Source organism: Danio rerio, chromosome 5 (assembly GCF_049306965.1).
Source record: "Danio rerio strain Tuebingen ecotype United States chromosome 5, GRCz12tu, whole genome shotgun sequence".
Taxonomy (NCBI): Eukaryota; Metazoa; Chordata; class Actinopteri; order Cypriniformes; family Danionidae; genus Danio; species Danio rerio.
This window is the reverse complement of record NC_133180.1, coordinates 31,603,825-31,631,767: the sequence shown is the minus strand read 5'-3', so window position 1 is coordinate 31,631,767 and position 27,943 is coordinate 31,603,825. Positions and strand designations below refer to the sequence as shown.

The window sequence follows — 27,943 nt, the reverse complement described above, 5'->3', positions numbered from 1 at the left end:
AAAATAAATTCAGTTTTGCATTAAATTAGTTCATTTTGACCTGTAACAAGGAGTTGATTGCCGTTTCTAAATCATGTTGTGCTGTCTGTTAGTCCAGCAGATCGCATTTGCAGGTTTCTTCCCTTTGTGCTGCTGTTTTGGAAGTGTCTGCAGATACTGTGTCTCAGTGATGCATCAAGCGCTTCATTCACGCATTCAGATGCGCAGGCGCGACATGCCTCGCTCCGCAAAATTATTCTCACAATGAGTTTCTGTTCTCTCATCCTTCTGACTGAGTTTATTCTTCTGAAGGGAATACTTTCAGTGCAGTGAATAGTTTGTAAAGCCTTGCCTATTGTGGTCAAGGTAGTTGAATAAATTAATAAAAGTGAAACTAACGGGTGAAATATGGATCGTCATTAACAGAAAGGGAATGTGTTTTAAAAGCAAAACTGGCCTCAGACAGTTTAGTTTAGTTTTCGTCAAACCTGCAGGAAAATATCAGGCTTTGATAAAATGCTGATTATTTTACCAATGATTAGTGAGTAGTGCTGGCCTATTACAGATTTCAAAGAAAAGTTTTAATATTAAAAAAAGAAAGATAAACTGGACCACAACAGAACAATGTCATGACGAATGCTCAAACAATGTAGCCTAGTTTACAGCAGGCATCATGTTTTTAGTTAGATTATGTCATCTGTCATATCCAGCAGGACTATGGATCTGTTATTTTAACTAAAGAAGATATATTATTTGAGTTTATATCAGAACTATAAAAAGTGTATTATGCTTTAAAAACAAAAACGGCACAGTATCGGTTGATACTCAAAATTTTGGTATTGGGATTGGGTCTAAAAAAAAAAAAATATTTGTTGCTTTCCAAATTTTGATATGACTCCTACTTACCATTAAGCATTCATACTTTTTAAAACATTGCTTTGACCGTTCTGTCTTTTCCATGCATACAGAACACTTTTAAGAATTTCAGATCATTCATTTTGAAACAAAATTATGGGAAAGATCTTACTGTTTGCACTGCAGAAGCTGATTAAAGACCGGTTCATTTCCTGACACCACAGCCTCATGTAGTGGCGTCCTAAGAAAAAAAAAAAACATAAAAATAAAATCAATGCATTAAATACTGTAAAATACCTAACTTATCAAAAACATTAATGCAGAAGAAATCTTTGGCTTCTTTCACACACCGTCCTTTGCTGTTTTGCATGTTGGGGTTGGCACCAGCTTTGAGCAGAGCCTCAGCGATGCGTGCCATGCCAGCCATAACCTCACCACTGTGTTTCTTAGGGCTGAAAGAGCAGACCAGGTGCAGAGGTGTCTCCACAGCCCCAACTGTAGCAGCGTTGACCTGTGCCGAGTGACGGATCAGGAAAGTGGAGGCAAATTCATCCCCTAAACAGAGAAAAGTACATGGGCAGAGCGTTTAGGCCACCAAAATAGATCCTCAATGGCATTTTTGTGTGAAATCAACTTAAAGGTGCAGTAGGTGATAGTCTTCAGAATAATCTTTTTGTTGTGCTGGGTGAAAGTCTCTTTAGATTCCTATGGTAATGATTAAAGTAAATGGTCTACATTTATTTACATGTATTGAGGTGTATTTTTATATACGGGGTAAAGCATAAGACTAAAAAAAATTTCATCCAATTAAATATTGTTGGGGCGACATCTCCCATAATTCTGATAAGAAGCCCAAACGGTCTGTCAGCAAATGTAGATTTGAACAACTGCGCACCCATTTATGTAGATCCGCTGATGCACATTCACGTGGGCTGCGGTCACGTGGACACCAGTGACAGTGCTAAAATCAAATGCTGAATCAACACTTTTTCAAATCCTGAATCAATATTGGAGTTACTTGTGCAGACTAGAGGAAGGATGACACCATGGCTGAAGGATTTCTTTTAGACAGGTTATGTTCTGTTTTAAAACTCTTTTAGTCACGCAAAGCTGATGTAGATTGTGTTGTTTTATGAATGGGTAATATGCTCAAAAGTGTTGTTCAGCCACTGAAATCTACCAGCAAATGATTGATAAGACTATTTTCAGTTTCATAAGGGACCTTTTACAACATTGATAATGTAGATTTTTATTTAGTTTAACAACAAAACATAAGTAAATAGCGCTACTACACCTAGCCTGGTTTACTGAGCTGAAGTTTGTTTTATATTCACATTGGTTCATTTTTGAACAATGACAACCTGTGACACGCTCCTTATATTGTTTATTTGCTACTTTGAATATTAGCTCTGAAATAGCATGCAAGTATGGCTTAGTAATAAGTGTAATTCCTGCATGCCACCGGCCAACCACTAAGCATACAGTAGTCACTTTAGGACAAAGCCTGTGAGAGAGTAAGACTGGTGAGTGAGACTTTCATTTTTAAAGTGCACGTTCACAATTTCAGGAGGTGTGGGGCTTTGGACGACAGGGGATTGATTGTATTTGAAAGATATTATGCTAAGCGGTTAGCATTTAGGCAGATCACCTACTGCACCTTTAATAGTTAAAGTGGCACATTTGATTATTCCATCAGGATAGATAAGTTTAACAACTGTATTACTACAGCCAGGGCAATTACATCAATTGAAAAGAATAAAGTCCACATCACCTCTCTGGATTGCCTTATGTAGAAGACTCCAGCCGCTCTGGTCCACCATGTCAACATCTGCCTTGTTGTTGACCAGTGTAGTGGCGATGCTCTCCAGCTTCTTGGACAGAGCCAGATCCAACGCCAAGTCTCCATTATTGTCCAGCTCATTCAGCTTTCCTGGTAACTTGGGAATGAAATGAAAGACAGATCCATGAGTTTATCTGAAGCAATCTTATCATTAAAGAACAAAATATAGTTTTTTGCACGTTGTTGGGCCTATGCATGCTGTTCAAAATCTAATAAGTAACTTAACGAAAAGTTTTTGTTAAGTTAAATTTAAGAAAAGTTGAGAAAAGTTTTTGGTAAGGGATAACAGGAGTAGCCAAGTGTACCCGAAGACCTGGGTCTGTATGTATCAAGCCTTTGAAAATTACTCATAATAACAGTGCTAAGAATTTACTTTAGAGTAAAAAGGTTCTTGCCTCAAAGTTGCACTTAAAAGTTACTTATCATGCATCCCAGTAATTTAATTGAAGTGTATGTGTAAATCATAGGTGTCCGTATTAGAGGTGATTCACAACACTTGAGATGTGATATTGGGATTTTAGATGAGAACATAGGCCTAGACCAACCACAGTAGATTTCTTCATTTAAGAATTTTAAGAATTACTATTATTATCATTATTATTATTGAATTCCTAAGGGTTTTCATTCAACACACAGATTTGATAAAGAATAACAGAACATGTTATGTTATACACTTGATACTGGAAAGGAAACATTACCTTGTTTCCCAGCATATGTTATTTCAAACTTTTAATGCAGAGTGCTTTTTGTGGTGGCGTGACCAACCACAAATCACTGATAAATGGTGATGCCTGCTCTTTCTAAATGATAACATTTGATTAACTGCTTGCTGTCAAAAATTAAAAAAAAAACATTATTCCTATCCTAAAAGGTTTGCGCACATCTCTGTCTCCAAACTAAAGGTCTGCAACAGTCAAAGATTCAGCAGGTCAATGCAAGTGCGTGGGCCGCAATGTCTGTGTGAAAATAAGCTATCTAAAATAACTAAATATACTTGATTAAAATAAATCAACTGCAATATATCTACTGCATTAAACCAATTAAAGTTTCCAGCTTATCGTCAGAGAGAGCTTTCTCTATTTGATGATTGTGGTCACACACTCTAGCAGAGACATATAAAAACAAGCCATTTCACAAGAAAACTGGCGAACAGCGAATCACTGTTCGGCTGCCGATTTTTGCAAAGTGGATTTCAGCACACTATCATTCAGTCAACATGTCACAGAAATATGTTCCATGCAGTTTTCTACTCCTCAGCAATAACACAAACCCATACAGACAACTCCTAACCACTTAAGAGCCCTCTGGAGTAGTCTTAAAAAAAACAGGATAGTAAGATTAATTCTTGGTTTTAAGATCATTTTCTTGGGTTTGATCACTTGCTTTAAAACTTAAGTTTGTAAGTAGGAGTAAATTTCACTTAATTTAAATTGATAGTTCAATTAAATTCAATTGTCAGCACTTAATACTTTGAGAAGCTTGATAAATACAGGCCCTGTTTTTAAAGTAGCCCTGTTACAGCTTCCCAAATGCTGATGTCAATCTGATATTTTAACATTATTATTGGCTTAATGAGTTTAGACAATTGCACAGCAGTGTTTTTCTGAGGTTGAGTGAAAAACATGGGACTTGTAAATATAAGACATTTGAGTCTGCAGTCAGCAGTTCAGGTGGTATGAACAACTTGATGTTTTTAGTGACTGTAGCGCCATCATCAGGCTGATCGGGAAACCCTTAGTGATGTGGTGCGTAGTGAAGGTACTTGCATTAGTTTTAGGGCAGAATGGCGTCTCTTGGACTTTACTAACAACTATAAAAGGGTTTCAGTTTTACACTAGTGTCTAAAAGTTTTTTCGTTTAGTTTTTTTTACAAGAAATAATTTAGTCTCACAGTCGTTCACCACAAGATGTCCAGTCAAACATTACCCAAACAAAAACATCACTTGATATGATTTATTTTTGCATCCTTATGCATTTATACCACTTAATAGTACCGCAATACCATTTCTTACCTGGGCATCCATCTCTATTAGATAAAGGAAGACCACATCTTCTCGCTCTACTTTAATAGCTTTGTGAAGAGGGTACTCGGTTTTAGATTTGATCATCTTATAGAGAAGTTGAGCATCCATGGTACTGAAGTCCTCTTTCCGCAGATCATCCTGTTTGAGAGGGTAAAATAAGCAACTTATTTAGATACGGAAGATGAATGGGTAAAACAAGCAAACATCTATCAATGTAATTCCCAAGATTATTGTTTATAAGAAATGAAGTCCCTTTATTTATGGTACAATTTTCACTATTCACAAACCATTAACTATGACTTTTAGCTCAAACTCCTAAGTTGTTGCTTATTAATAGTTAAGGTTGTAGTTGGGTTTAGGCATTGGGTAGAAATGATTAGAAATGCACACTAAAATCTGAATGCTGAATTATTTGTAATTATAAAGTCAGGTAATAAGCCACTGGTTAATAGTGAGGACTGCTATTTAAACTGTTACTAGACTTTCTTTTCCAACATGTTGCTATATCCGTTTTTGTGTTTAAATATAGATGTAATGTTATATTAAATTAAATGTGCATCCATAAACAACTATGAACATTGGATCAATTTAAAGTTCACATCTTTTTTGGGGACATTTTTTATCCAGATTGGATTTTGTGAATCCTTTTATCACCCCATAATTTAAAAAAAATCAAGCAAACAACAACAACAACAACAAAAACAACAAAACAATCCTCTCATTTATACGAATACACAGTCTAAACCCCAGCAATCTCCTTTAAAACAGCAGGTGGCTTGATTTATGACTAGTTATTCAAATCAGAGGCTCCCTGTGGTCTTTTTCAAGGTCTTGCTCAAGGTTTGCTGAGCCCATATTGATGCGTTTGGTTCACTCAGATGAGAAAGAGCCTGTAAAACTATCACAAGATTTCCTTTACCATCCTGGTCATAAACATAACCTTGAGAATCAATCATTACACCTTGTGGAGATTTACAAGGAGTCATAAAGAATACCCCAAACTTCAGCGAGAGCAACAAAATCCTGCTGCCGTTGAATGGTGAACATGAAATGGACAAAAGCCATTTCTCCATGCGAGGAAGTGGATTTATTAATCAGTAATTAATGCAACAATGTTAAAATGATGCCTAGAACTGTATTATTATGAGTATTATAAGTGAACTATTGAAAAACGATATGAAAAAGCAAGACTTTTGCATCTCTAAAACAATTTCCAAATCTGATCGATCTTAAAAAAAGAAGAAAGATGATAATGATGACTCTTTACTTCTGACTTACCCAGTGACTGGCAATAATCTCTCCGCAATAGTTCATCAATGTTGCGGCGTCCAGCTCTTCGGCTGTCTGATAAAACCTGATGCAGTTCCTAACGTTCACTGATGACATCACTCCTTTCTCACATCTGCATTTAAAAAACACATTTACATCTCACTGTGCATATGAAACAACAAGATTAGTGTTGAAACTAATTAGATGTGCTTAATAAATTGATTATTTCAAACGACTTAAAGTATTACTTACCATTTACACCTAACCTTAATATTATATACTTTTATATTTCATTATATAGATTAATAACATCCTGGTGTCCATATTTCACAATCTACATGAAAGACCGTAGACTTTTTTTGTATACACAAGCATTTCAAATTTCAGGAGCAGAAACATCTTTTAAAAAATTTAATTGCTTAATTTTTAGCAAAGATGAATTAAATGTATTGAAAAAGCAAAGTAAAAATGACATTGAAGCCAAGAGCAAATTTAGATTCAGGAATAAGCTTCAATTGTAATCATGCCGAAATATTTAAGAGTTATTTTAAATCAGACTATTGTACAGTATAAGAGCTTTTCATTATTATTATACATTTACTTTTTAAATGCAGCAATGGTTAACCTGAGATTTTGTTCAAAAACATTTCAAAGATATTCAGTGGGGTTTAGTTCAATTGGTAGTAGATCATATTCGCAACACTGGAGTAGAGAGGGTTATTACCTACTCTGCACACACAAAGTAGGCCTAACTGAAACTTTAAATTACACAAGGCTCAATAATACATTGGACAGATCCACAATGCACTTATTTTTTTCCTTAGTGCTGCTGTTTATGAAGTGTCCGTGGATACCAGAGGGCTGTGCGGTGTGTCTCAGTGATGCATCAAGCACTTCATTCACGCATTCGGCTGTGCAGATGCGCCATGCGCCACTCCATTAAAAATTGTTTCACAATAAGTTCTGTTTCCTTATCCTTCCAACTGAGTTTATTCTTCCGAGAGGAATACTTTAAGTGCTGCAAATAGTTTGTAAAGCCTGGCTCATTGTGGTCAAAGTGGTTGATTAAATTATTAAAAGTGAAACTAATGGGCCCAATATGAATTGTCAATAACCCTCTCAAGGCAGGCGTTGCAGATTTGCAACAGTTAAAATTACTTAATACTCCAGATACATATTTTATGAGTTTTTTTACTCAGAAGTACCACTGCAGGACTTGGTTGTCCATTAGCAACAAACCGTTTCCTCACTTGCACACCAGATGACACAAAAGACAAAAACTGTTTCTTGGAGTACCACATGTCAAAGTGACTTGGAAACATGACCTACTCAATGAGGATTTGAGATATTGGATTTGGATCCCATATTGTTTTTGTTGTTGTTCTGCCACAGAAAAGCAATTTGTTACATTGTTTGAAAAGTTGTATATAAAAAGTTATTGTTCATTTCATATTCAGTCGTCAGTGTCTAATTACTACACAGAGCCAATGTTGCAAATCTGCAACATCCCAGAACGCCTTGCATGTGCAGGTCTCTCTAAAAAAGTCAGGATTCTATTGTACTACCCCATATGATAATTTTCCCCAAATATCAGATTTTTCCTGTTTCTAAAACTTAATTTGAGCCTGAGAGGGTTAACAGAAAATTATTTAGCCTAATATAGGCTACTCTGAAACTGTGAATATTTCACAGTAATTTTATTAATATTTTATTTAGCAGACTTGTTTGTCAGTTTGTGTACTGAAGCATAAGCGTACCTTGTTTTAAACTTCACCTCAAATATTCATGTTTATTCTGTAGATAACTAACCAACAAAAAAAAAAAAAATGAAAATACCCAACAAATTATACCAAACAAAATTTGTTTCAAAAATGTTTTCAGCTTCCCTATCTCACTCGCAGCGAGTTTAGGAGAGGTAATGTTTATGAAGCAAAACTAACCTCAGCTGGTTTCGTTTAGTCTGCTTCAAAACCTGCAGGAAAATATCAGGCTTTGCTAAAAGGCTGGTTATTAAACCAACGATTGGGATCCTTAGTGGTAGCCTATTATAGATTTCATAGAAAAATCTTAATATAAAAAAAAAAAAATCATAGGCTGGACCACAACAGATTATATCAATGTCACAATGAATGCTCAAATCATGTAGCCTATAGTTTATAGCAAGCACCATGTTTTTAGTTAGATTGTGCCGTCTGTCATATACAGTAGGCCTATCGGTCTGTTATTTTTACAAATGAAGATATAAGATATATAATTTGAGTTTATCACCAGAGTTATAGAAACTGTTATGTTAAAAAAAAAAAAAAAAAAAAAACGTACAGTATCGGATCCAAAAAAAATGGTATCTGTGCATCCCTAATTAACGTTAAAAGAACTGTTTCCAAGCAAATAACAAGCTAGAAGCATATTAATAACAACAATGAAGTAATTATCATACAATAACCTGGGTTTCCATCACATTCATTAATGGGCATTTTGAAGTAATGCATAAGTAACAAGTTAAAGTGAACAATGGAGATGAAATTGCATTTGCCAAATAAACTAGAAGCAAGGATTACACACGCATGACTATCTCATTTGCTGTTTCTTAATATGCATTTTTCAGCAATCACGCATCCTCGTGTTCTCGCGTAAAGTCATCATCAACTGCCAAAGTTCAGTTCCAAAACTCAAGACCGCAAGAACGGAGGACGCATGATGTTCCTGGATGTGTTCTTGATATTATAGAGGAGGCACGGATGCAGACTTGAGGAAAAAACTTGCGAAGTACACAGCATCTTATTTCTCACAGGACACGTTCTCTGTTCTCGCAGTCTCCTGAGTGCGTACTTCAGAGGTAACTTGGCAAGACCGGTCTTCACAAGAACACAAGTCTGTTCTCTGCGTTCTTTGAATTGAGAAACAGCCATTATGTTTGCCTGTTTACGGCTGGTTACAAGGTTACCCATACTAAAGTGAGCCACTCTAACAACTTCACCATGCAGTTCGTAATTGGGACTTTTTCTTTTTTGCTATTTTTTTTTAAAATTCACTTCATATTAAAATGGAAGCTTGAGTTCAGACTTCTGAGCATTTGCCTTTTCTTCCTTTTACAAACATGAGATTAAAAATAAATATTTTAAATTCATTTCCTACATTCCAAGTAAACCCTGTAAACAGCTAGTAGGTCCAAAACAAATTCCAAGTAACATAAGACACATGCATGTTTGGTTCTTTATTATTTTATTTCAGTTCTATATTCTCAGTACTGAACAATAAAAACTGATCATTAATGTAAACGCACCAAACACAAAGGCTGTTTGCTTGCCATTAGTCAGCTGTTTTTATCCAAAGCGATTTGAAAAGAGAAGATTAGGTACTTAACTCAAGTGTGCGCTGATGATGAGGCATCAGCGTAACTCTCCTGTTCAACCATAAGCCTCTTTCAAGCAAATGCCAGGTAAAAGAGCACATGCTTTCAGGGAAATGTCTACTCAGTTTGATGAATATGACTCAACCGGTGGTATTATGCAAATGCAAAAAAAATCACTATCAAACATCAGCAAAGCTCTGCGGATAACTCTGTATTTGATATCCTTAAAAGACGAGTAATCAATAAAAACATTTACATCATAGGTCTTAAACTGGATTCCTGGAGGGCCGCAGATTGGCACAGTTTTGCTCCAACCCTAATCAAACACAGCTGATCCAACTAATCAAGGTATTCAAGACTAAAATTGACTATTAAGCAGTTGTGAGTTGGAGCTGGTTGGAGCTAAACTCTGCAGAGCTGCGGCCGTCCAGCAATTGAGTTTGAGACCATCAATTTGTTTTTTGTTGGTGAATAACAATGAAATGAAATTAAGTCGAGAGAGTCAGTTATTTTAAAGAGTTCGTTCCTACCTTTCTCGCAAGAGATGGAGCTGGAAGCGGTTGGCTAACTTCATCAGGTCAATGAGAAAGCCATCATTCCCATTCAACTCCAGATCATCCGTGTATGTCCAGCGCAGCATTGCCATCGCCACCTCTGGTTTGGCATCTAGGAAACACAGGTAAACATGAGAAACACACTTGAGTATTTTAAGAATACACATCGCTAGTTACAGTTTCACAAATAAATTTACTTAAGTTTGACTATTATATGTATTTACAGCTGTGATAAATTTAAGACCACTTTTTGCAGAAAATTATAATTGTTCTCAAAATAACACATGCCAAATGCTGTCATTTGTTGCAATTGAAATTAGTGGACTAAAAGCTTTGCTTTCTCGATTCTTCCATTGATACTTTAAGGAGTATAAACATTTCTGAAACACTGATTCTGGAAAAACATCATTAGAATGTTGATCAACTGTCATTTTATTCTTTAGATTATAGCATGTTGATTTATCAGAACTACATCTCAAACATAATTATGAATTGCAAATCCAGAGAAACTAAGAATTTCTAAGTGGTATATTTTGTTTATAGTTTTTTGTTGGCTACAGTGAGTGTGACTATAATGTCAGCATTTTATAATTATATTAATATTTAAAGGCTTTGCTGTGGAGTAAGAGCTGCTAAAATACATTTTTAGAACATTTTTAAATATTATTTATACATTTTTTCTCAAATAAATAAAAAATACTTTTACAGCAATGCAAATTATTTTTTTCCAACCCACAAATACAAGTTTGACCTGCTGTAAACATTTTGAAAAAATGTGATTGATATTCTACATCACAAGTAGTAGAAAACAGCAAAGCCATTATAACTAGGTCTGTCTCAATAATCAATATACTGAATTATCGCACAACACATGGAAATGACCTCAATAATATTTTGGTGATGCAATATATATCGCCTATACATAAAAAAACTATTCTAGCAACATTTTAGCTAATTGCGCAACCTCTCTATCTCTATTGGAGGTGTTAGTGTCAGTATGGTTAAAAAACACTATGGTATTTACTATAAATTACTGTAGTATACTTTCATGTGGGTGTCTGGCAACTGAAAATAGATCTGGAAGCAGATATTGCAGCCTCTGTTACATTTTACCTTGCACTTTTCTGTTACATTAATTATTATTTATTTAGGATATGCATTTTCACATTCTGATTCCAATGCCTAACTATGACATTGTTAAAATGACTATGATTAAATGAAATTATCTTAAGAATAAAATATTATGTGTTCTTTGTCAAGTGATAATATTGTATTGTCATTCTGGCATGATTTAATGAGTGACATAAAATGTCCTTAAAATGAAAATAATATAGTTTCGCAATATATTTTGGTGCAATATATTGTAGAACAAAACATAGATATCAAGACAGGCCTAATTGTTACCTGAGAGGTCCAGTTCTGAGGTGGAAGCCAGGTTAGCTAAACTCCAGATTTCACTGCGAGCAGCCAGTACAAATTTATGAGCACTGAGCCTCTGGTCTCCAATCTTCACCTTTAGATCACTGGAAGAAGAAAAAAAAAAACATAAAAACACTGATCGAAGGACACGGCATCCCAGTGAAATATGCAGTCATCAGTTACTCTATCTTTTAAGGCACTGGACTAGATCTTATATATTATGCATTGGTCTTGGTGAGGTCAGATCCGAGACAACAGTCTGAGCTCAAATCTCTGATGGATCATTCTGTAACCTCGCAAGCACATGGTGCAATATAATGAAATACACCTCCAATACAACTTCCTAACTTTACAGACCAAGCAGACATATTCAAATTATTTTAGCTGGCTTTATTGCACTTAGTAGCTAAATGAAACTGCAAATCAGAGGCAGCAGGTGGAAGCAGGAAATTCATATCAGGTCTAGCCATAAATAAAGTCATACATATATATAATTTTTGCAAAACTGCTAATCTAAACTGCGATCATATTTCTTCCCTTGTCTTTAAAAACTTGACAGTTACGTACATCCAAGCATCACCCCCTATCAAAAAATTCAAAAATATTTTTGAATATTGTAGTTTTAATAGGAAGAATGGGAAGATTCAACATACTGTAGTATTTTAGAAGATCTTTGCAAAAAAGTTTACATACCATTTTTATATAGCCATGCCATCAACTCAAAAATACAATAAATACCATCATAAAAATATTATATTTGCACAAAACATTTAATTATTTTTTTAATAAGAACATCATTTGCTATTATATATCAAGTATAGATTACTTGGCATTATTGATTTCTATTGAAATAAAACTACTTTACTATAGTTAATGTCTTTTTATTGGGTAAAAAGTGCTTTAAATTTTGCAAAACTTGAGGTCTTAAAGTCGGAATGAAATCAAAATGTACTCTACTTAATTTTAAATGTACATAGCAGTGCTTGCTATAAATTATATATGCTCACTTCATTATTTAGCAAAAATTCATTTGCCCTTAGAATCTTACATCAAATATCATAACCATCTCTCTAGTCTATACCCTAGAAATAACGTTTTTTTCCCCCACTTCTGGTCACATGAAATGTCTTTAGGACGTGTCTTGTTTCTCTCCTCAAACTTTCAAAATTTTGTTAGCAACCACCATCTTCCAACGACCCAATCGGTTACCAATGAACCAAATCATGCACCACCCTACATTTATTTTCTCATTTCAGGAGCGTTTCAAGTGGATGTACTAATCCGTAGGCATCAAACCTCTCACAGAGTCACACGAGCAACTGCTAAATGGTGACTGTCTTGTTCCAAAGTGTACAACCTCTTTTAGTCAATCTGTTTTCACTGTTAAGGGAATCAAATTGTGGATAGATTTACCTGCTAGACTAAAATTAGAAAGTAATATAAATATTTATAAATACACAAATATATAAGCTTGTTGATTATGCCGCCTTTGCTTTTGCCGTACAGCAATTTTACGTAAATATTATAATGCTTATGTGTTCATAATGCGTTTTGATTTATATAATAGTGCATATCATATGTATCTACAGTATTTTATTTTCATTTTAGGTCAAGCCTCCCGTGGACAGGTGTTGAGAATCAGCAAGTCTGCTAAAACACTTAAATGCCATAAATATTTACATTAGATGTCGCATATTGTTGTCTATTGGAAGGAATGCGTCAATAGAGCCGCCATTTTAGTACAGGGTAGCGCTACTTTGAAATTAACGTCGGACCAAGGTACAGTGGAGGATTGGCCATCCAGAGCCAGAGATACACATATACACGTATATCTATGATCGGGAGTTTTTCCGGTGGTCAGCAAGCAAACATTTTTTTTTTAATTATAATTTAACATCACTTTTCTACATTAATGGATAAGTGACCGCACGGGCATTGCCGACAAAGAGCATGTGTTTGTGTGCATGGAAATGTATTATCCTCCCTCCTTGTCAAAGGGTCACAAAACACCAAAACACGGTTTTTAAAATAGTCAAATATGTGTCCCACGCTGTTAAAAACACTATTTGGACGCATAATTTAAAAAAAACTTGACAACTGGTTGTTTTTATGTTATTTTGAGCAAATTCATTCTTCCTGTTTTAAAAGAAATTTTGAAGCTATGACACATCAATTGGACCATTGCGTGAATTCCAGCATGTAGACTGGATTTCTGTACTGGCCAGTACAACATGAGGTCTTTGAGCTTTCAGCATTAATTCATGAGAAAGACTTCCAAGTCTTTCCAGACTGCCAATCAGCATGCTCTATTGTGTATGAGATGCAAATTCATCAATATGCAGCTTCGAAACTGTTTTTACCTGTTACAGTGTTCTGACGGCAGCAAGACATTACATTGTGTTGCCAACTGTAATTAAAACAAGTGGAAGAAGAAGATTTGTTTGGAGACATAGGTCGTCAGTGTTGCGTTTAAAAATATGCTACAATGAAGGTTTTGCTTTTAATTCCCCGCTATAAGATCTAATCCATGTCCATTTAAATTTGACCTGAAACACACCCCCTCTCCTGCTTTCACTTCTCATTCTAAGGGAGGGAGCGATTCGTTTGTGAATGAATCTGTTATGAACTAATAGTTTACTTAGCCCACAATAATACAAGTTTCTTGCACCGCAGCGTCTTGTCTTAAGTCATCTACTTTGTTTGCTGATTGTATTCTACAATCTCTAGCATAAACCTAGTATTTAGAGCGAGTTGATGGCTGTATATTCATCACCAGTAACGTGCCTTGTTTAGCCCAAAGGTTTGCAACCTACAAAGTTTGTAACATACAAAAACGTAAAAAAGCTTTTGTGTGTTGTTTTCTTTGTTTGCTCATTACTAAACCCGTACACAGCACAAAAGTCCAGCATCTTCAGATTGACGTTAGTCTTGACAAGTGCTGTTGAATGACTCTTGTCCTAGGACAAAACTCTGCAAACGTGCAAATGTGGCAGCGCTACTGACGCATACTAAGGGTCCATATGCGATATCTAGTGTATCGATGAACAAATGCATTTGGTTGTCCAGTGTAATGGTGTCAAAATAAATTAATAAAATAAATAAATACCTCACGATAAAGTGAAAAAGGGACAATCCCAACATCCGTCTTGTCAAAGTTAAATATGACAATATATCCCAATAATAAGTTCGTTCACCCAAAACTATCTTTGATTCATTTATGATCTTGTTTCTTTCATCTGTAAACATGACATTCTGAACAAATGTGGGGGACTAATAGTATGTTTACCCCTATACTACAGTAAAACAGTTCATCCAGCGCCATCTATCAGCATGTGTGCTTCTCACCTGTACTGCTCCTGCTGATAGAGGTCAGAGACGATGGCCAGCAGGCGACTGATGAAGGAGTCACTGGCCTGAGAGGAGGAGCCGGGTACAGAAGCCTGAGCAGCCAAAACAGAGCAGCGCCTCTCCGTCTCCACCAGTTTCTGCTGCATCTTCACATACTCTTGCCTCAGCAGAGCAAGGTGCTTCTGCAGTTTCTGCACCTCCTCTGTGCGCATGATGGACAAACAGTGGCAAAGAGAGCAGTGGAGCGAAAGGAATGAAGGAAAATAAGGGCACGTGAAAAGAAAAGTGATGGGCAAAGCAAAAGGGAAGAGGAAATGCGATTACATTTACTCAAAGAACAGAGAGAAGAGGCAAAAATACAGGCATGTCATGTAAAACCCCTGACACAGACAGACTTCCTGAGTATGCTCACAGCAAGAGAAGTGATCCTATGACATATGAGCAAAGCTTTTTCCACATTACAAAAAGTAAAAACACTTTCAACGTCCTCCGATTCATCAGAACCACAAGCGCTCCCTCTGGATCGCTCAAACTTCAAAATAACAACTTCAAACTGGCCATCTTCAGTGTGCTAATTGCATGGGATCTGTTATTAGAGGATTTCACAGCTTAGCCTACATTCCAACACGGCCGCTTCCTTCCTCTTTTCCCTGAATTTATTTCTGTGGCTCTCTCTCCAGAAGGCTGCGGCTACACTTTGCTCCATATATGCTCAGTTGTCGAGGGAGCAGATCTGGAAATGTCTTACTATTTGACATCAAGAAACGCTTCAAATGCTGCTAATTACAAAACAGCAAGCCAATCTACACCTGGTATATATTGTTATAAAGGAGTAATTACAACCTTCACCATATCCTCCTCACCCTCAAATGCTTCTAAACCTTTTATATCTCTTTTAATTGACCACAAAACAAGACATAAACAGCAAAAATCAGTCCAAAGCACTTGGAAAAAGTGTAAAAAATTTTTTAAATGCCTTTATTCGCATGGCTAATCCTTAAAAACCCTACACGTTTACCCTGACGAAGGCAGCTCTTTGCCGAAAAGCGTAGGTTTTTTAAGTATTAGCCATGTAAATAAAGCCTTTTTAATTTTTTTTCCACATTTTTCGAGTGCCTTGGACTGATTTTTGCTGTTTATTTTGATGAATCCCTTACCCAAAGAGCACCGACAGATAATTTAGGCTACCCCTGAGTACTTTTTGTTTTGGTTCTGTATTTTTATACAAAACAAGACATTTTTAAGAATGTTGGAAAACTGTAACTAGAATTGTTTACTATAATGATGAATACTATTGGTGTAAAAAGAAATGGCTACCTAATTTCTACAATATACCTTCTACAAAATATCTTCCTTTGGGATCAACATGAGGAAACTCACGCAGGTTTGGAACAAGTGGAAGACAAATATATGAGTAGATTTCATTTTTGGTGAATTTTCCTTTTAAAGTTTTGTTAAAAGTAAAGTCTAGACGCAGCATTAAAGCCTGTGTGTGGTGTAAGCAAAGGATTAGCATACTTTCAGTTTAATATGTGAGCCATTTGCCTTTAGCCTAGATTCAAGAATCCAGTTTCCCGAGCAATCAACAACTTGAGTCCTCCAAATAGGTCCCATAAAGTATTTAAAAAGCTCATGAGCCAATCAGCTGACAGGAAACACTGTGGAACAATAATATGCTTGCATCACCCAAAAGCAGGAATTATATAATGATTTTAGGTGAATAATAATAATAAAAGAATCCTGAATATGTCTAAACGATACAGCATAATCGGCTCCATTAGTTTAATACCACAGAAAGAGGTACAGCTTTGACAACATGATAAACAATAATTAACCGTGTAAGCGCATGACTGTTTTGTCGTTCAGGTAAAATTGTGGTGCTCTTTTGTCTTCTAAAACGATGTTTTAAAGAAGTGTCCTTTAAATTTATTGTGACTTTACAGCCTGTTATAGGAAGATAAAGGAGGAGGATGTCACATGTGAACTGATAAATGTAACGGTCACAACCGCTTACTGTGCGGTGTTTTACAGTGAACATATACAAATATGAAAACAAACAGCACAGGTGTAGAGTATTTGCTCACAAAAACATAATTTATTAACTTTACTTCCACTTACATACAATTTAAACATTTTATGACATCAGCGTGATACTCTGATTAAATAGTAATTTCAGCATCGCGAATTTCACATAACGTATGGCTGATGAAGACCAAAACAAAAGACTTAACAGACAATTTGCTGGTTTGAAATGACTTTGAAAGCAAACCCAAACTGAAAATACAGACCGACAGTGTTTTTAATCGACAATTTTCCTTATTAAATCATATCCCTGCAATAAATGCAACCGCAAACATCGTTAGAAAGCGTATTTAGCTGATATTTCTTTACATGCGAGCTCAAATCACCCGGCGAATTATTACTACCACCGCCCAGCCCACCACCTGACTTGCCACCAGCTAGCAAGAGAAAAAGCCCTAAGAAAGCATCTATCCCGTTTGAGGGTTGTGCAATACTTATTGACAACTGGTTGTGCCGATAACAATTTAAGGTAGCATTATGCATGCCATTTGCGCAAATAAGTAACAGCTACAAGTGTTAAACAGAAAGGGCGTGAAAAATAAGAAAGAAACCATTCTCATACCTTCCGCCATGTTGGATCCGTGGCTCGTCGCCTAATATCGCGAGAGCGCGCAAGCTGGGAGGAAGGTTTTGATTTGGGAGGAGCGTGCGGGAACTGCTCAAGATGCTTTGCGTTTGTAAATTACAGATTTTATTAATCTTACATTACCAACAATATCAACAAACACATGGTGTCGTTAATATTGCTATTATCTAAGTATACAGCCAATCTGGTTCATCAAAATTGTTCTATGATGCCTTATTTGGCGAATATCCCCAAAACCCTTTCTAAAATAAGCTTTAGTGTGTTAATGTATTTAAAAACCTCAATATACCTATATGCGATCATTGTTGTTTCTTTGATTAATCTGATTGTTTTCTTGGGATTGCTTTTAAATTCACATTGTCCTAATTCGTGTTATTGTTAGAGGAAAAAATGTTTTCTGAAATTTCGTTCTATTAGAAATAAAAACTGGATAAGCAAGTGAAATAATCAAGTCAGGTAATGCAATGTAAAACCAAAAAGTTAACTTCAACCATTCGAGGAAACCAATAGCAAGAACCATTTTAGTTAAAAAACGAGTCCTCATGAGTACTGTGAACTTGATCCATTTGAGTAAACGAAGCGATTTGAGCACAGTAAAACCCAATAAATGAAGAGAACTCAAACCAACAGAGTACTGTAAAACCCAATAAGTTAAAGCAACTCAAACTATTTAAGGAAACCGGTTGCTACAAACCATTTGAGTTAATAAACTTATCTATACGAGTACTGTGAACTTACTCCATTATTTAATATTTTTAATTTAATGAGGTATTTAATTCTCATTACCCTTAACACAGAGTTCAAAACTCTTTTCAAATGAGTACAAATAACTCAGTAAACTGAGTTAACTACACTCATTTCATTTGATTAAGTTGACTGTTGGGTTTTAGTGTATACATCTACTGTAAATAAAAAAAAGTGTATAAAAACACCAACTATAACAACTAAAACCAAATAAGCCATAAAAATTACAAATAAGCTACTAAAACCACAAAAATACTGCTATAAAACTACTAAAATAGCAGGGTTTATGTTTCAGAATCATTGATACACTTCATCACCAGAGGTTTATCCAAAATGTACATTTTCATGAGAATATTTCTAATCAACAGCATACATTTATAGTTATGCTGATATAAATGAATGCATATGAATGTGTTTGTGGTAACACTGAACTGAACACAGACACCACACTCAAAGTATTGGAAAAAAATTATATTTTAGAAGAACTTACTAGAGGTGACAATTTCCATAACATGAAAAATATACATCGGTATTTTGTCTTTGTACATTAGGCAAAAGAAATGCAGTAGTCTGTCAGAGCCAGAATAAAATTAACCAGAGAACTAAAGATTGTGGGAAGAGAGTGGGACACAGGCATGCACACACACACACACACACACACACACACACACACATTCACACGCACACACACGCCTCTTCATGACAATTTTACTCAATCTCCCTTAAACACACATCTGAAATCCCAGAAAACGTCTGCAAGAAATCTACATTTAAAGCATGGCTAAGAAACCTATCAAAGAAACCACACAAAAGATGTCAAGCATGAAAAAAACTGCTCTGATAAAGGGGAGAATCTTTACTAGAAATCTTACATGAATGTCCAATTTGAGATGTCCGCACAAAGTGGGCAAAGCAGAGTTATTGCTACACCAAAAGAATCCAGAATGCTGGTAAGAAGGTTATGAAGAAAAATAAACCTCACACATTCACACAAGCTTGAGAGGATGTTGAGCAGTTTTTAAATCACGTTCCTCCCTTTAGCTCCCATTTGATGCAGGGCATGTAATGAGCCAAGCGATTTAAATTGGAGGCACTTTTGAAAAAAAAAAAAAAAAACAGGAAAGAAAAACTTAAAACATGCAGGAAAAAGAAGAAAATCACATCTGATGGGTTTCCTTGCCATTTCCTCCCCGCCTCAAATGGACAAAAAAAAAAAAAAAGCAAAGGTGAGAATCTGACACTCAGAAAGCAGTCATCCAAAGTAAGAGCAACCCCCACCCACCCTATTTAAAAACCAAATCAGAGAAGGACCTTCATGACCCCTAATTCTTAAGAAAATGACCGTGCTTTACAGCTATTTTTACCTGAAGTGTCCCGAGTGAGAAAGCTGTCCAACATCACGTGCATGCTTTGAATCCTAACCATAGCTTACCCCTGCCTTCGCCACCTTAAACCGCAAGGAGTGAGAATAGCCAAAGCAGACTTTTGTTCAAACCGACAGGCAGTCGCACCTGTGAGGTGGCAGGAGGGGGAGATGAACTAGACTCTTCGAGAAACTTTACATGATGTCACACTCTAACTACAGAACTGCTATTTTTATTTGGTACTAAGTCTTGCTGGATGGATAGGAACAAGTTATTATATATTATCCGGTTCTTATGTCTGTGCTATGTACACATCTTTACAATCTCTTCCTGAAAAGTTGTATCAGTTCATAAACTTGAAAAAAAAAAAAGAAAAAAAAAGAAAAAAAAAAAAGCGTAATTGTTTTGAAGTTGTATTTTTCTCTTTTTTTGTTGGCACTTGCTTGGTGTGTTCTGTCAGCATCGGTGATGGCCTTATGTTCTATTGCAGCCTATTAATGCCAGTCTGTTACTGCCAACATTCAATGAAAACCAGTCCAGCAATAGGGTGGTAGAGTGCAAGAAAACAGTGCCATGTTGTTTCTCAACTGGAGACCTGTAAAAGACACCAACAGCGATATTAGAGAGGGTTCAAATGTCAGAACAATCACCACGTTTATTTCAATTGATTTGGGCCTGTCGCCTGTCAAAACAAGCGACAGATACATTTCAGCTTCAGCTTAGATTTTATTCTCTAGAAACACAACTTAAAAGCACACGCTGGTTCAAAAGCCTAAAGCCATCAAAAGTTTGAAAAGAATCAACACTTCTATTCATCATGCATAAGATTAAACAAAAGTTACAGTAAAAAAGTTTTAAATCAATGCTGTTCTTTTAAACGCTTTTGAACAATTAGAAAGCTCCTATTGATCAGCTGATAATGATTACAAAATGTAGCCAATCGCAAAAACCAATCAAAATATGACAATGTAAAACACAAGAACCAGTTTCCATGATTGGAATGGAAGCTTTCCACAAGCAGACTAGCTTCTCGGCCCAATTTATGTGTAGCCTATGCGAATCATTTGGGGGGGGGGGGGGGGGGGGGGGGGGGGGGGGGGTCATCATTTTTGTTTGTTTTTGTTGTTAGTCACATATTGGATACAAGAAACAGAAACTAATAAAACTAAAAACATAGTCTTAAATAAAGTATTTCCACGTGCTTTCAGATGGAGCAGCAACACATAGTTCACTGAAAATTAATGCAAACAGCTGTCATATCAGTATAGGGTAATGAGCATCCTGATAGGAGTTCCCTATTGTAAATCAGTATATTAGAATGGATTTCGGAAAAATCATGTGACACTAAAAACAGGACTAATGGCTACTGAATATTCAGCTTTGCCAAACAATTTTAAAACAAATTAAAACAGAAAAGTTTTTTAACATACTTGATAGAATTTAACAACACTACTGGTTTGTGAGCTTTGATGAGCATACAAATAAACTGACCATCTATAAACAAGTCTTAAAAGATGACTACCACACTAAACATTTTTTGTGGCGAGATGCACTTAAAAAAAAAAAAAAAAAAGTTTTCTATTGGCAGTAAGCATATTGCATGCTTTTTACGCACCCTGCATTTGTCCAAAAGCAAACTTGCGCTCCAGCCTGAAGACCATTGATAGAGTGGTCGTCTAGCAACATAAAGAACATATCCAGCCTAGCGCACTGCTCTTTTCTCAAGTAAGCAAAAGGCAGTGTGGTGCACCTTGCGTTTACGGAACTGAAAAGCACATTTGGTGTGACCGGCCCCTAAAAGACTACCAATAAAAGGCTAAGCAGACAACAGAGCCACTGTTGTTACCTAATAATCTTTAGATCTGAACCTCTACTTTAAACAAGTTTCATGAACCTGTTCTAACAGGTTGACATTACCACAACAGATCTCTGCAAAGTCTGACAAAAAGTCCTGCTTGGAGAGGATTAGAGCTGTATAGGAAGGTGGGGCAGTATGGCAATTGTATGATTTTAATATTTTACAATTCAGCAAAAACTGTAATACTTTGACTATTTATATAGTGCGCAAACATATGCAGTTAACAACTTTAAAGTGTGTTTCCCCTTTTAAATATAAAAATAAGAAATAGTCACAGATTAAAAAAAACAATGAGTGTGAATAAACTTTTTCTTGGACGATGAATGTTCAGTTTGTTTCAGACATGTTGAGGAAATAAAAAAAAAAAGTTCACAAGACATTGGCAGTCAAATAAGATGCCAAAAGTCCACTTGCTTACCCTGAAAATAGTGAAGCTACAAGCTGCTAGATGTATATCACTCGAAGGCAGTCTCTTGGCTCTTTCTTACACAGCGGGCAACTTTTCTTTTGAATTCACCATGTCTGTCTTCCCTCCACTCTTTCTGAAATGTTGAACAGATAAAAATGAATTAACACATGAAGTAAAGATCTTCTGCCAACATGCAATCATATCTGGTTTTACAAGTTAACGTTATACTTACTGCTGCATCAACATTGGCAGGGGAGTCTCCATTGGGGTCTGCTAGCATAGAGATGACGCTAATCATGATGGTCTCTACAGTATGGATGGGGAGCCAGCGCTCTTCTGGTTTCTCATAGCCATATTTATCCTCCCCGGGTTCGTGCAATATCGAAATACAAACATCACCATTCTTGTCAACTGTGCAGAACAATACAGAGACAGGACATGAGATTTTAATGTGGATTATATACCACATTAACCATTTTTGTTTGCTGATGATGATCATTTAATTAACATAGTAATATTATATAAAGATAAGTATTGTGGCTGAAGGATTATTACATGACTATAATAGCTAGCAAATAATAAAATGTAAATGTTTCAGAAACATATAGAACTTAAAATGTTGTACAAAATGACAAAAAAAAAAAAAAACTCATGTCATTATTAGCCTAATAAAGAGCATGTCAGTATTTAGGTTTGGCAGATTATTAGATATTTCCTAAGTGGATCAAAAATATCCACAATGCTGCAAATGGAATCAACAAACAAAAACCTGCATGCGGATGAATTTATAACGAAGTCTGTCAGTGTAAATTCGAAACAGTTTCCATATCAGCCAGAGATTCAAAAGGATTTATAAGAACAATTCATATTTGATTTTTTTTGGAAATCTGCAACCCATCCCTCCAACCAACTAAAAAAAAAAAAACACAAAAAATTGTGTATTTATTCAACGATATTAAATGTATGGCTGACAAAATAGTAAAAAAGTATAAATAATTAAAATATATTAAATATTTAAAAGACCCTAGGAGGCAAACTTACCATTTGGATGCCATATTTCTGTAATGAACTTCATTTTAGGAGGCCTGAGAGGATAGTCTTTGGGAAATGTAAGATGGGCTTTAAAGACACCACCCTCACTGTAAACAGAAAAATATAAAAGGCTTATAATACTGTGATTGAACAACCTTTAAATGAAAGGCAACAGCTTAAATTGATTCAGTATGGCATCACAACAAATACATAAACTTATTCAGTTAATTTCCCATTGCATCATGACTTAATACTACAACTGCACTGCTACCTGCCTGATACACTGTGTATTACCATGTAATAAAGCTTTGGCGCATTGTAGATTGTATAAGATCAAGAAATAAACTTGACCTGACCCATCTTAGATTGTGAGAATACCTATACTGTAGCTCTACACAAGTAAATAATGTCAATTTACATTTTGCATCATCTAATTCTTTAGCTGATTGATAATAATTTAATTTTGGTGAGGTGTCACACAACATAACATTTTATAAAACAACAAAAAGACTTACTAGAGTGTATCAGGAGGACCAATTATTAGTACTTCCCATCTGTAGAGGTCATTATCATCTATCAAACCGGCTGAGAAACCTTCCACAGGATTTTTATTCAGTTCTGTCAGGAAGAGACATCAAGGTACAAATTAGCCACTTTGTACAGAAAAGTGTTATAGATGTGACATTTGCAGTAAAAACGTAAAACAAATTCACAGAGAAAGTATGAGTTAATATTATATTGAAACATCGGTTTATATTTTACAAAACAACCAACCACAGTGTCATGGGCTCAGAAAATATCAATCTGTAAACATATTTTAAATGAGGAAAATAAACATGAGGTTTATGAATGTGATCATACTTTTGGCTATTTTGGTGAAAACTTTGGTTGACAATTGCATGGAACTACTCAAAGGGCAAATTGGGGCATTTCAGGGCAGTAGGTGCATACATGCCTTCACATGAGTTCTGATAGTTAGACCTACATCTGGGCAACATTTCAGACAAGAAATGACCAATTTGCCTGTCTGTTATCAGATCAGCTGAGCGACTCTTTAGTCACAGAACGCCTGTCTGTTTGTTCAGATACTCTGAACTTCTGTGTGTTTGCAAGAAGGAGCACAACAGAATATCTGGAGGTTGACTGCATGACCACCTTGTAGTCATAAACAAGATGACAGTTGGGTTATCCAGTCATATGGATGTGTCATTTTTGCACATGAATCACTAAGACAGTCTGGCATTCATATGAAGAGTCTCTTCTGTCAAAGCCACCTTTTTACCACTATCTGATGGTTATTAAATGACTCAATTGTATTTTCAACAAACCTACTTCCAATATAAGAGTGCTGAAGTGTTATTATAGCAACACTAGGGCTGGGCCAATAAACTGTATTATATCAAATTGCGATGAAGTTTGTGTCAATAACAATGATAAGCTTTGGACTTTTTACTCTATATTGATCTAAGAGCCAATCACACAACAGAAATGTGCAACAACGAGAATCTAAAAGTGTGTTGATGTTAGAGATGTCCCAAAATTTTCTGCCACTGAAAAAGTATCGGCTGAAAATATGCTATGCCATTTAATAGACCCTCTAATTTTTGTGGCTTCAGTCATTGCTGGAATACTCTTTTAAATCTGGAAGCATTAACAACTGGTATCGCAATATACATCGTTATCATTCAATATGCAAAATAATTATCAAGATTGCAGTTTTGCCATATCGACCAGCCCTAAGCAACAATCACACAAATAGCATAAAGGGCTGTTCAAACCAAGAATGGATGACAGCCACTACTAGAAAGGTTTACCAACCCTTCAAATTCAATTAGAAGAGAGATGTCCACACAGCAGATTTAACAATAACACCACAGATATACAATATCATTGGAATCACTTTCAGAGAATTTCCTGTCAATGTATGTTAAAAAGCTTGACAGGCAAAGAAAACCCACAAGTTACAAAAGCATGCGCATAAAGTGACATAACAGTAGTGCTTTTAATAACAGAACATTATCTGAAGGCAAAAAAATACATAATTTATTTACTATCCTGCAGTCCATTCAACCAGTGTATGACTGACTTTCTTCAGCCAAGGTTTTGGGGAAAAGGAAACAACTCTTCATCTAATGCTAGTGAACAGGGTTCAACTAAACCATTTGGTAGTTGTATTAAATTTTCAGGAAAAATGCAGTGAGCGTTATTTAAAAAAAAAAAAAGAAACAGAAAAGATATTAACTTACTTAATCAAATTTATTTTTAAATATTTAGAAATTAAACACAAATTTTTCTCTAGAAAAGCCAACCTCTCTCCCAGGACAAAAAGTAAACAAAAAGATGAAACAGTATGCAAAGATAGAACAGTAAATCAAATGACCTTAACTTTCTGTAAACAAGTTCAACTTAAGTTAGCGAGATAGTGTAGCGTACTATACAAACAATAATAATAAATAATAAAAAAAAAACACTCAGCAAACTAACATGTCTGAAACAACTCTGCAGTTGTACTATGCTGTTGCTTGCTACTAAATTGAGTGTCCCTGGCAATACTTTCAATTGACTTTTTAGCAAGACACTCATCACTCAATTGTGCTCACTAATTTGTCTAGTAAGACTGTCACAAAAACGCAGTCACGCGTTTGCTCTGGACGGGAAATAAATGAATTAAAAATATACAAATATATCTTCATATTACAGCCTCTTGTGATTAGCTAATCGCAACATTTCAAATGGTGACTGCAATTAGATTTCGATTAATCACACGGCTCTAGTAGACGCTGCAATGTTTTTACCCAAAACCTTAATTTTTTTTCAACTTAAAGTCTCAAAACATGTTTAATAGCTTGGGGTGGGTAAAAAATTAAAGGTAATTTTTGAGTGATTTCTAAAAAAAACCTCTCTACACATGGCATTAACATCACACAAGTTGTGCCCGCATTTTCCTGGCCCGTATCTTTTACGGGCCAACATTAATGAACGTTGTGAGGCTTTTGTTCTCACGAAGGGTTCACTGAGTTTAGATCAAGGCTGATGAGTTCACCATGCTGGTTCTTCTGAAAGGAGACAACCAAAACAGCCCCTGACCCCCTGAATCAGTCAATCAAGCGCAGGGCCTCTGCAGAACCTGACGCCATGACAGGCCCGGGGTGCCGCTCACCCTGCGACCCTTGGAAAGAAACAAGCGAGTTGCTTTTATGTGTGTGTAAGATGAGTAATTTGGGGGGATGGGGTTGCTTGAGCTGTCTGTGGCAAAGAGACAGCTGTCATGTAGCAGATCTGTTGTTTTGCTTTTTAATTGATCTCATCAGACCCCCAAACTCAGGTAATCTGCCTAGTTTGACCCCTATAACTAACTCACTTCACTGGCTGCACTGCGCAAATGGGGCCCAGTGGAGAAATCCTCCTCTGGTTGAGCTCAGTAAAGCTGACACTCGCGGATCATATTGCTCAGTGTGTGTGTGCTGGGCATAGAACAATAGGAAACACTCATAACGACTCTAATAAGAGCCAATTTCCCGCACAGGTCTATGGTGACAGAGACTATGGGTCTCCAGTTCTCGCTGTACCGGTGAGCTGGTGATCAAACAGCAGCCATCAATTTGTTAGCTTTAGCCTGCTAGCCAGCCTAGAAAAACAAAGGGATTTGATCAACCCGATGCGGGGTAATGGCACACAATATACGGCTTATAAATCTCACCTTTAAACCGTGCGATAATACTATTGGTTTGACGGACAACGATAAGACAGTGAGCAGAAATTGGACCAATGACAGACTTTTCCTCCATTTATAAGATGACTGGTTCTCTTGCGGAAACTGCGTCCGGACACAGATGTCAAAACACGGGGGTAGCCGATCGAGAGCGGCCCCGCCGGTGTGATACGGAAAAAAGTGACTGACACTTATGTTGACATGAATAAACCGAATAACACTAAACAAACGTGCGCGTATTGTTGTTTTAATTATGTTAGAAAAACTCTCATGTTGATATTTTAGCAAGAGTAGTACAAAACTAGCATTTTAAAATAACAAAAGACGACGGGGCTTGCCTTTAGCCGGCTATTTTAGCTGCTAACATGCTAACTAATGCTGTATGATAAACACAGCGCTTGTTAGCGGCTAAACTAGCGGCTAACGGCTAAAATGCTCCGTCTCGGGTGTACTGGCTGGCTAAAACGTTCACCGGTTTGTTAGCCTGCCTTCGCCAACAGCCTTCAAATATTACCTGCTAGCTGTCTCCTGAGTAACAGTGCTGACTGGGGCTCCGTCATGTTTTTATAAGTTATATTCTAGGTCGACAGACGTTCACCTCGACAAGGAGAAAAAATATGTTTGAATTTGCTTGCGCGTCTTCCCGTCTCTGTTCTAGTCCGTTTTGCTCAACATTCTGATGCGGTATGCGCATGCGCTCTGCTCTCCGCGAGGCCGCGGCGAGAGTGTGCTCCAGGGTACTTATGGGCGGAGGATTCGCGCATGTCAGAAACAAATATGCTTGTTTTTTAACAAACGGCGATGGCATTGACTGCGAGATTAATTATGTTATCACTTTAGTGACGTTGTAGGTGAGTCTAATCAATTGTCTCGTTATAGCGAAAATCTGTAATCATACATTTATTATTGCTTTTTCTTTTCGCAAGTGCCATTTTTATTAGAGAAAATTGATTGTTGAGGACAGTACAGTGTCATTCAACCACTAGGAGACAGTACAGCGTAATAATAAAAGTCAAAATGTGTGATAGAGGCGATCCTTATGAGAATCATCCACTTACACACAGCTCTCATAACCGTTCATGACACTTTAACGTCTTGGTTGTGTATTTCTTACTAGCGTGATAAAAACATTTTATTTGAAAACATTTTTTTTCGAAAGACGTCTCTTTTGCTCATCAGGACAAAAGTAAAATAAAAATAAAAACTTTGAAATGCAGTTTTTAGTTAAAACAACTTCTCAATTTGACTTTCAAACAAAAGTCAATTGACTAATTCAAAGTCAATGCAGAAATGTCTGCTGTTATTACTTGTTTCCAGTGTTGCATTATCTTTCAGGGATCAATCTGATAGGCTGATTTGCTGCTGAATATATTTTTTTTCTGATTGTTATCAATGTTCATTTATTTTTATGGAAACAGTCGTATATTAAGAGTACAAGAGTAAGAGCACAATTCAAATCATTTTCACAGATACATTAAATTAATTACATGTGACAGTAAATATATTTAGGTTTCAA

General features: G+C 36.1%; 2 protein-coding genes across 9 annotated transcripts in view; both read right to left on the bottom strand.

The window, feature by feature from the left end:
* The window catches only part of ankfy1 (ankyrin repeat and FYVE domain containing 1), a 34,544-nt gene extending 17,227 nt beyond the window's left edge, over positions 1–17,317 (bottom strand). The window contains exons 1-9 of one of the 2 annotated variants that reach the window (XM_005171905.6): positions 17,285–17,317; positions 14,638–14,842; positions 11,278–11,396; positions 9,850–9,985; positions 5,977–6,100; positions 4,687–4,836; positions 2,606–2,771; positions 1,185–1,389; positions 1,007–1,075 (exon numbers count right to left, since the gene is read on the bottom strand). In XM_005171905.6, coding sequence (XP_005171962.1) covers positions 1,007–1,075; positions 1,185–1,389; positions 2,606–2,771; positions 4,687–4,836; positions 5,977–6,100; positions 9,850–9,985; positions 11,278–11,396; positions 14,638–14,842; positions 17,285–17,294 — 1,184 coding nt within the window. In that variant the 5' untranslated portion in view covers positions 17,295–17,317. Of the gene's footprint in view, positions 1–1,006; positions 1,076–1,184; positions 1,390–2,605; positions 2,772–4,686; positions 4,837–5,976; positions 6,101–9,849; positions 9,986–11,277; positions 11,397–14,637; positions 14,853–17,284 lie in introns of those variants that run through there. The other variant, NM_001102672.1, reaches the window with a different exon arrangement.
* Positions 17,318–18,507: 1,190 nt separating this feature from the next.
* ube2g1a (ubiquitin-conjugating enzyme E2G 1a (UBC7 homolog, yeast)) overlaps positions 18,508–27,943 on the bottom strand; it is a 215,238-nt gene continuing 205,802 nt past the window's right edge. For 5 of the 7 annotated variants that reach the window (XM_073949894.1, XM_073949890.1, XM_073949892.1 and 2 more), the window contains 5 exons: positions 23,231–23,333; positions 22,725–22,822; positions 21,916–22,094; positions 21,693–21,816; positions 18,509–20,011 (listed from right to left, as the gene is read on the bottom strand). In XM_073949894.1, coding sequence (XP_073805995.1) covers positions 21,730–21,816; positions 21,916–22,094; positions 22,725–22,758 — 300 coding nt within the window. In that variant the 5' untranslated portion in view covers positions 22,759–22,822; positions 23,231–23,333 and the 3' untranslated portion in view covers positions 18,509–20,011; positions 21,693–21,729. 7 annotated transcript variants of the gene reach the window in all.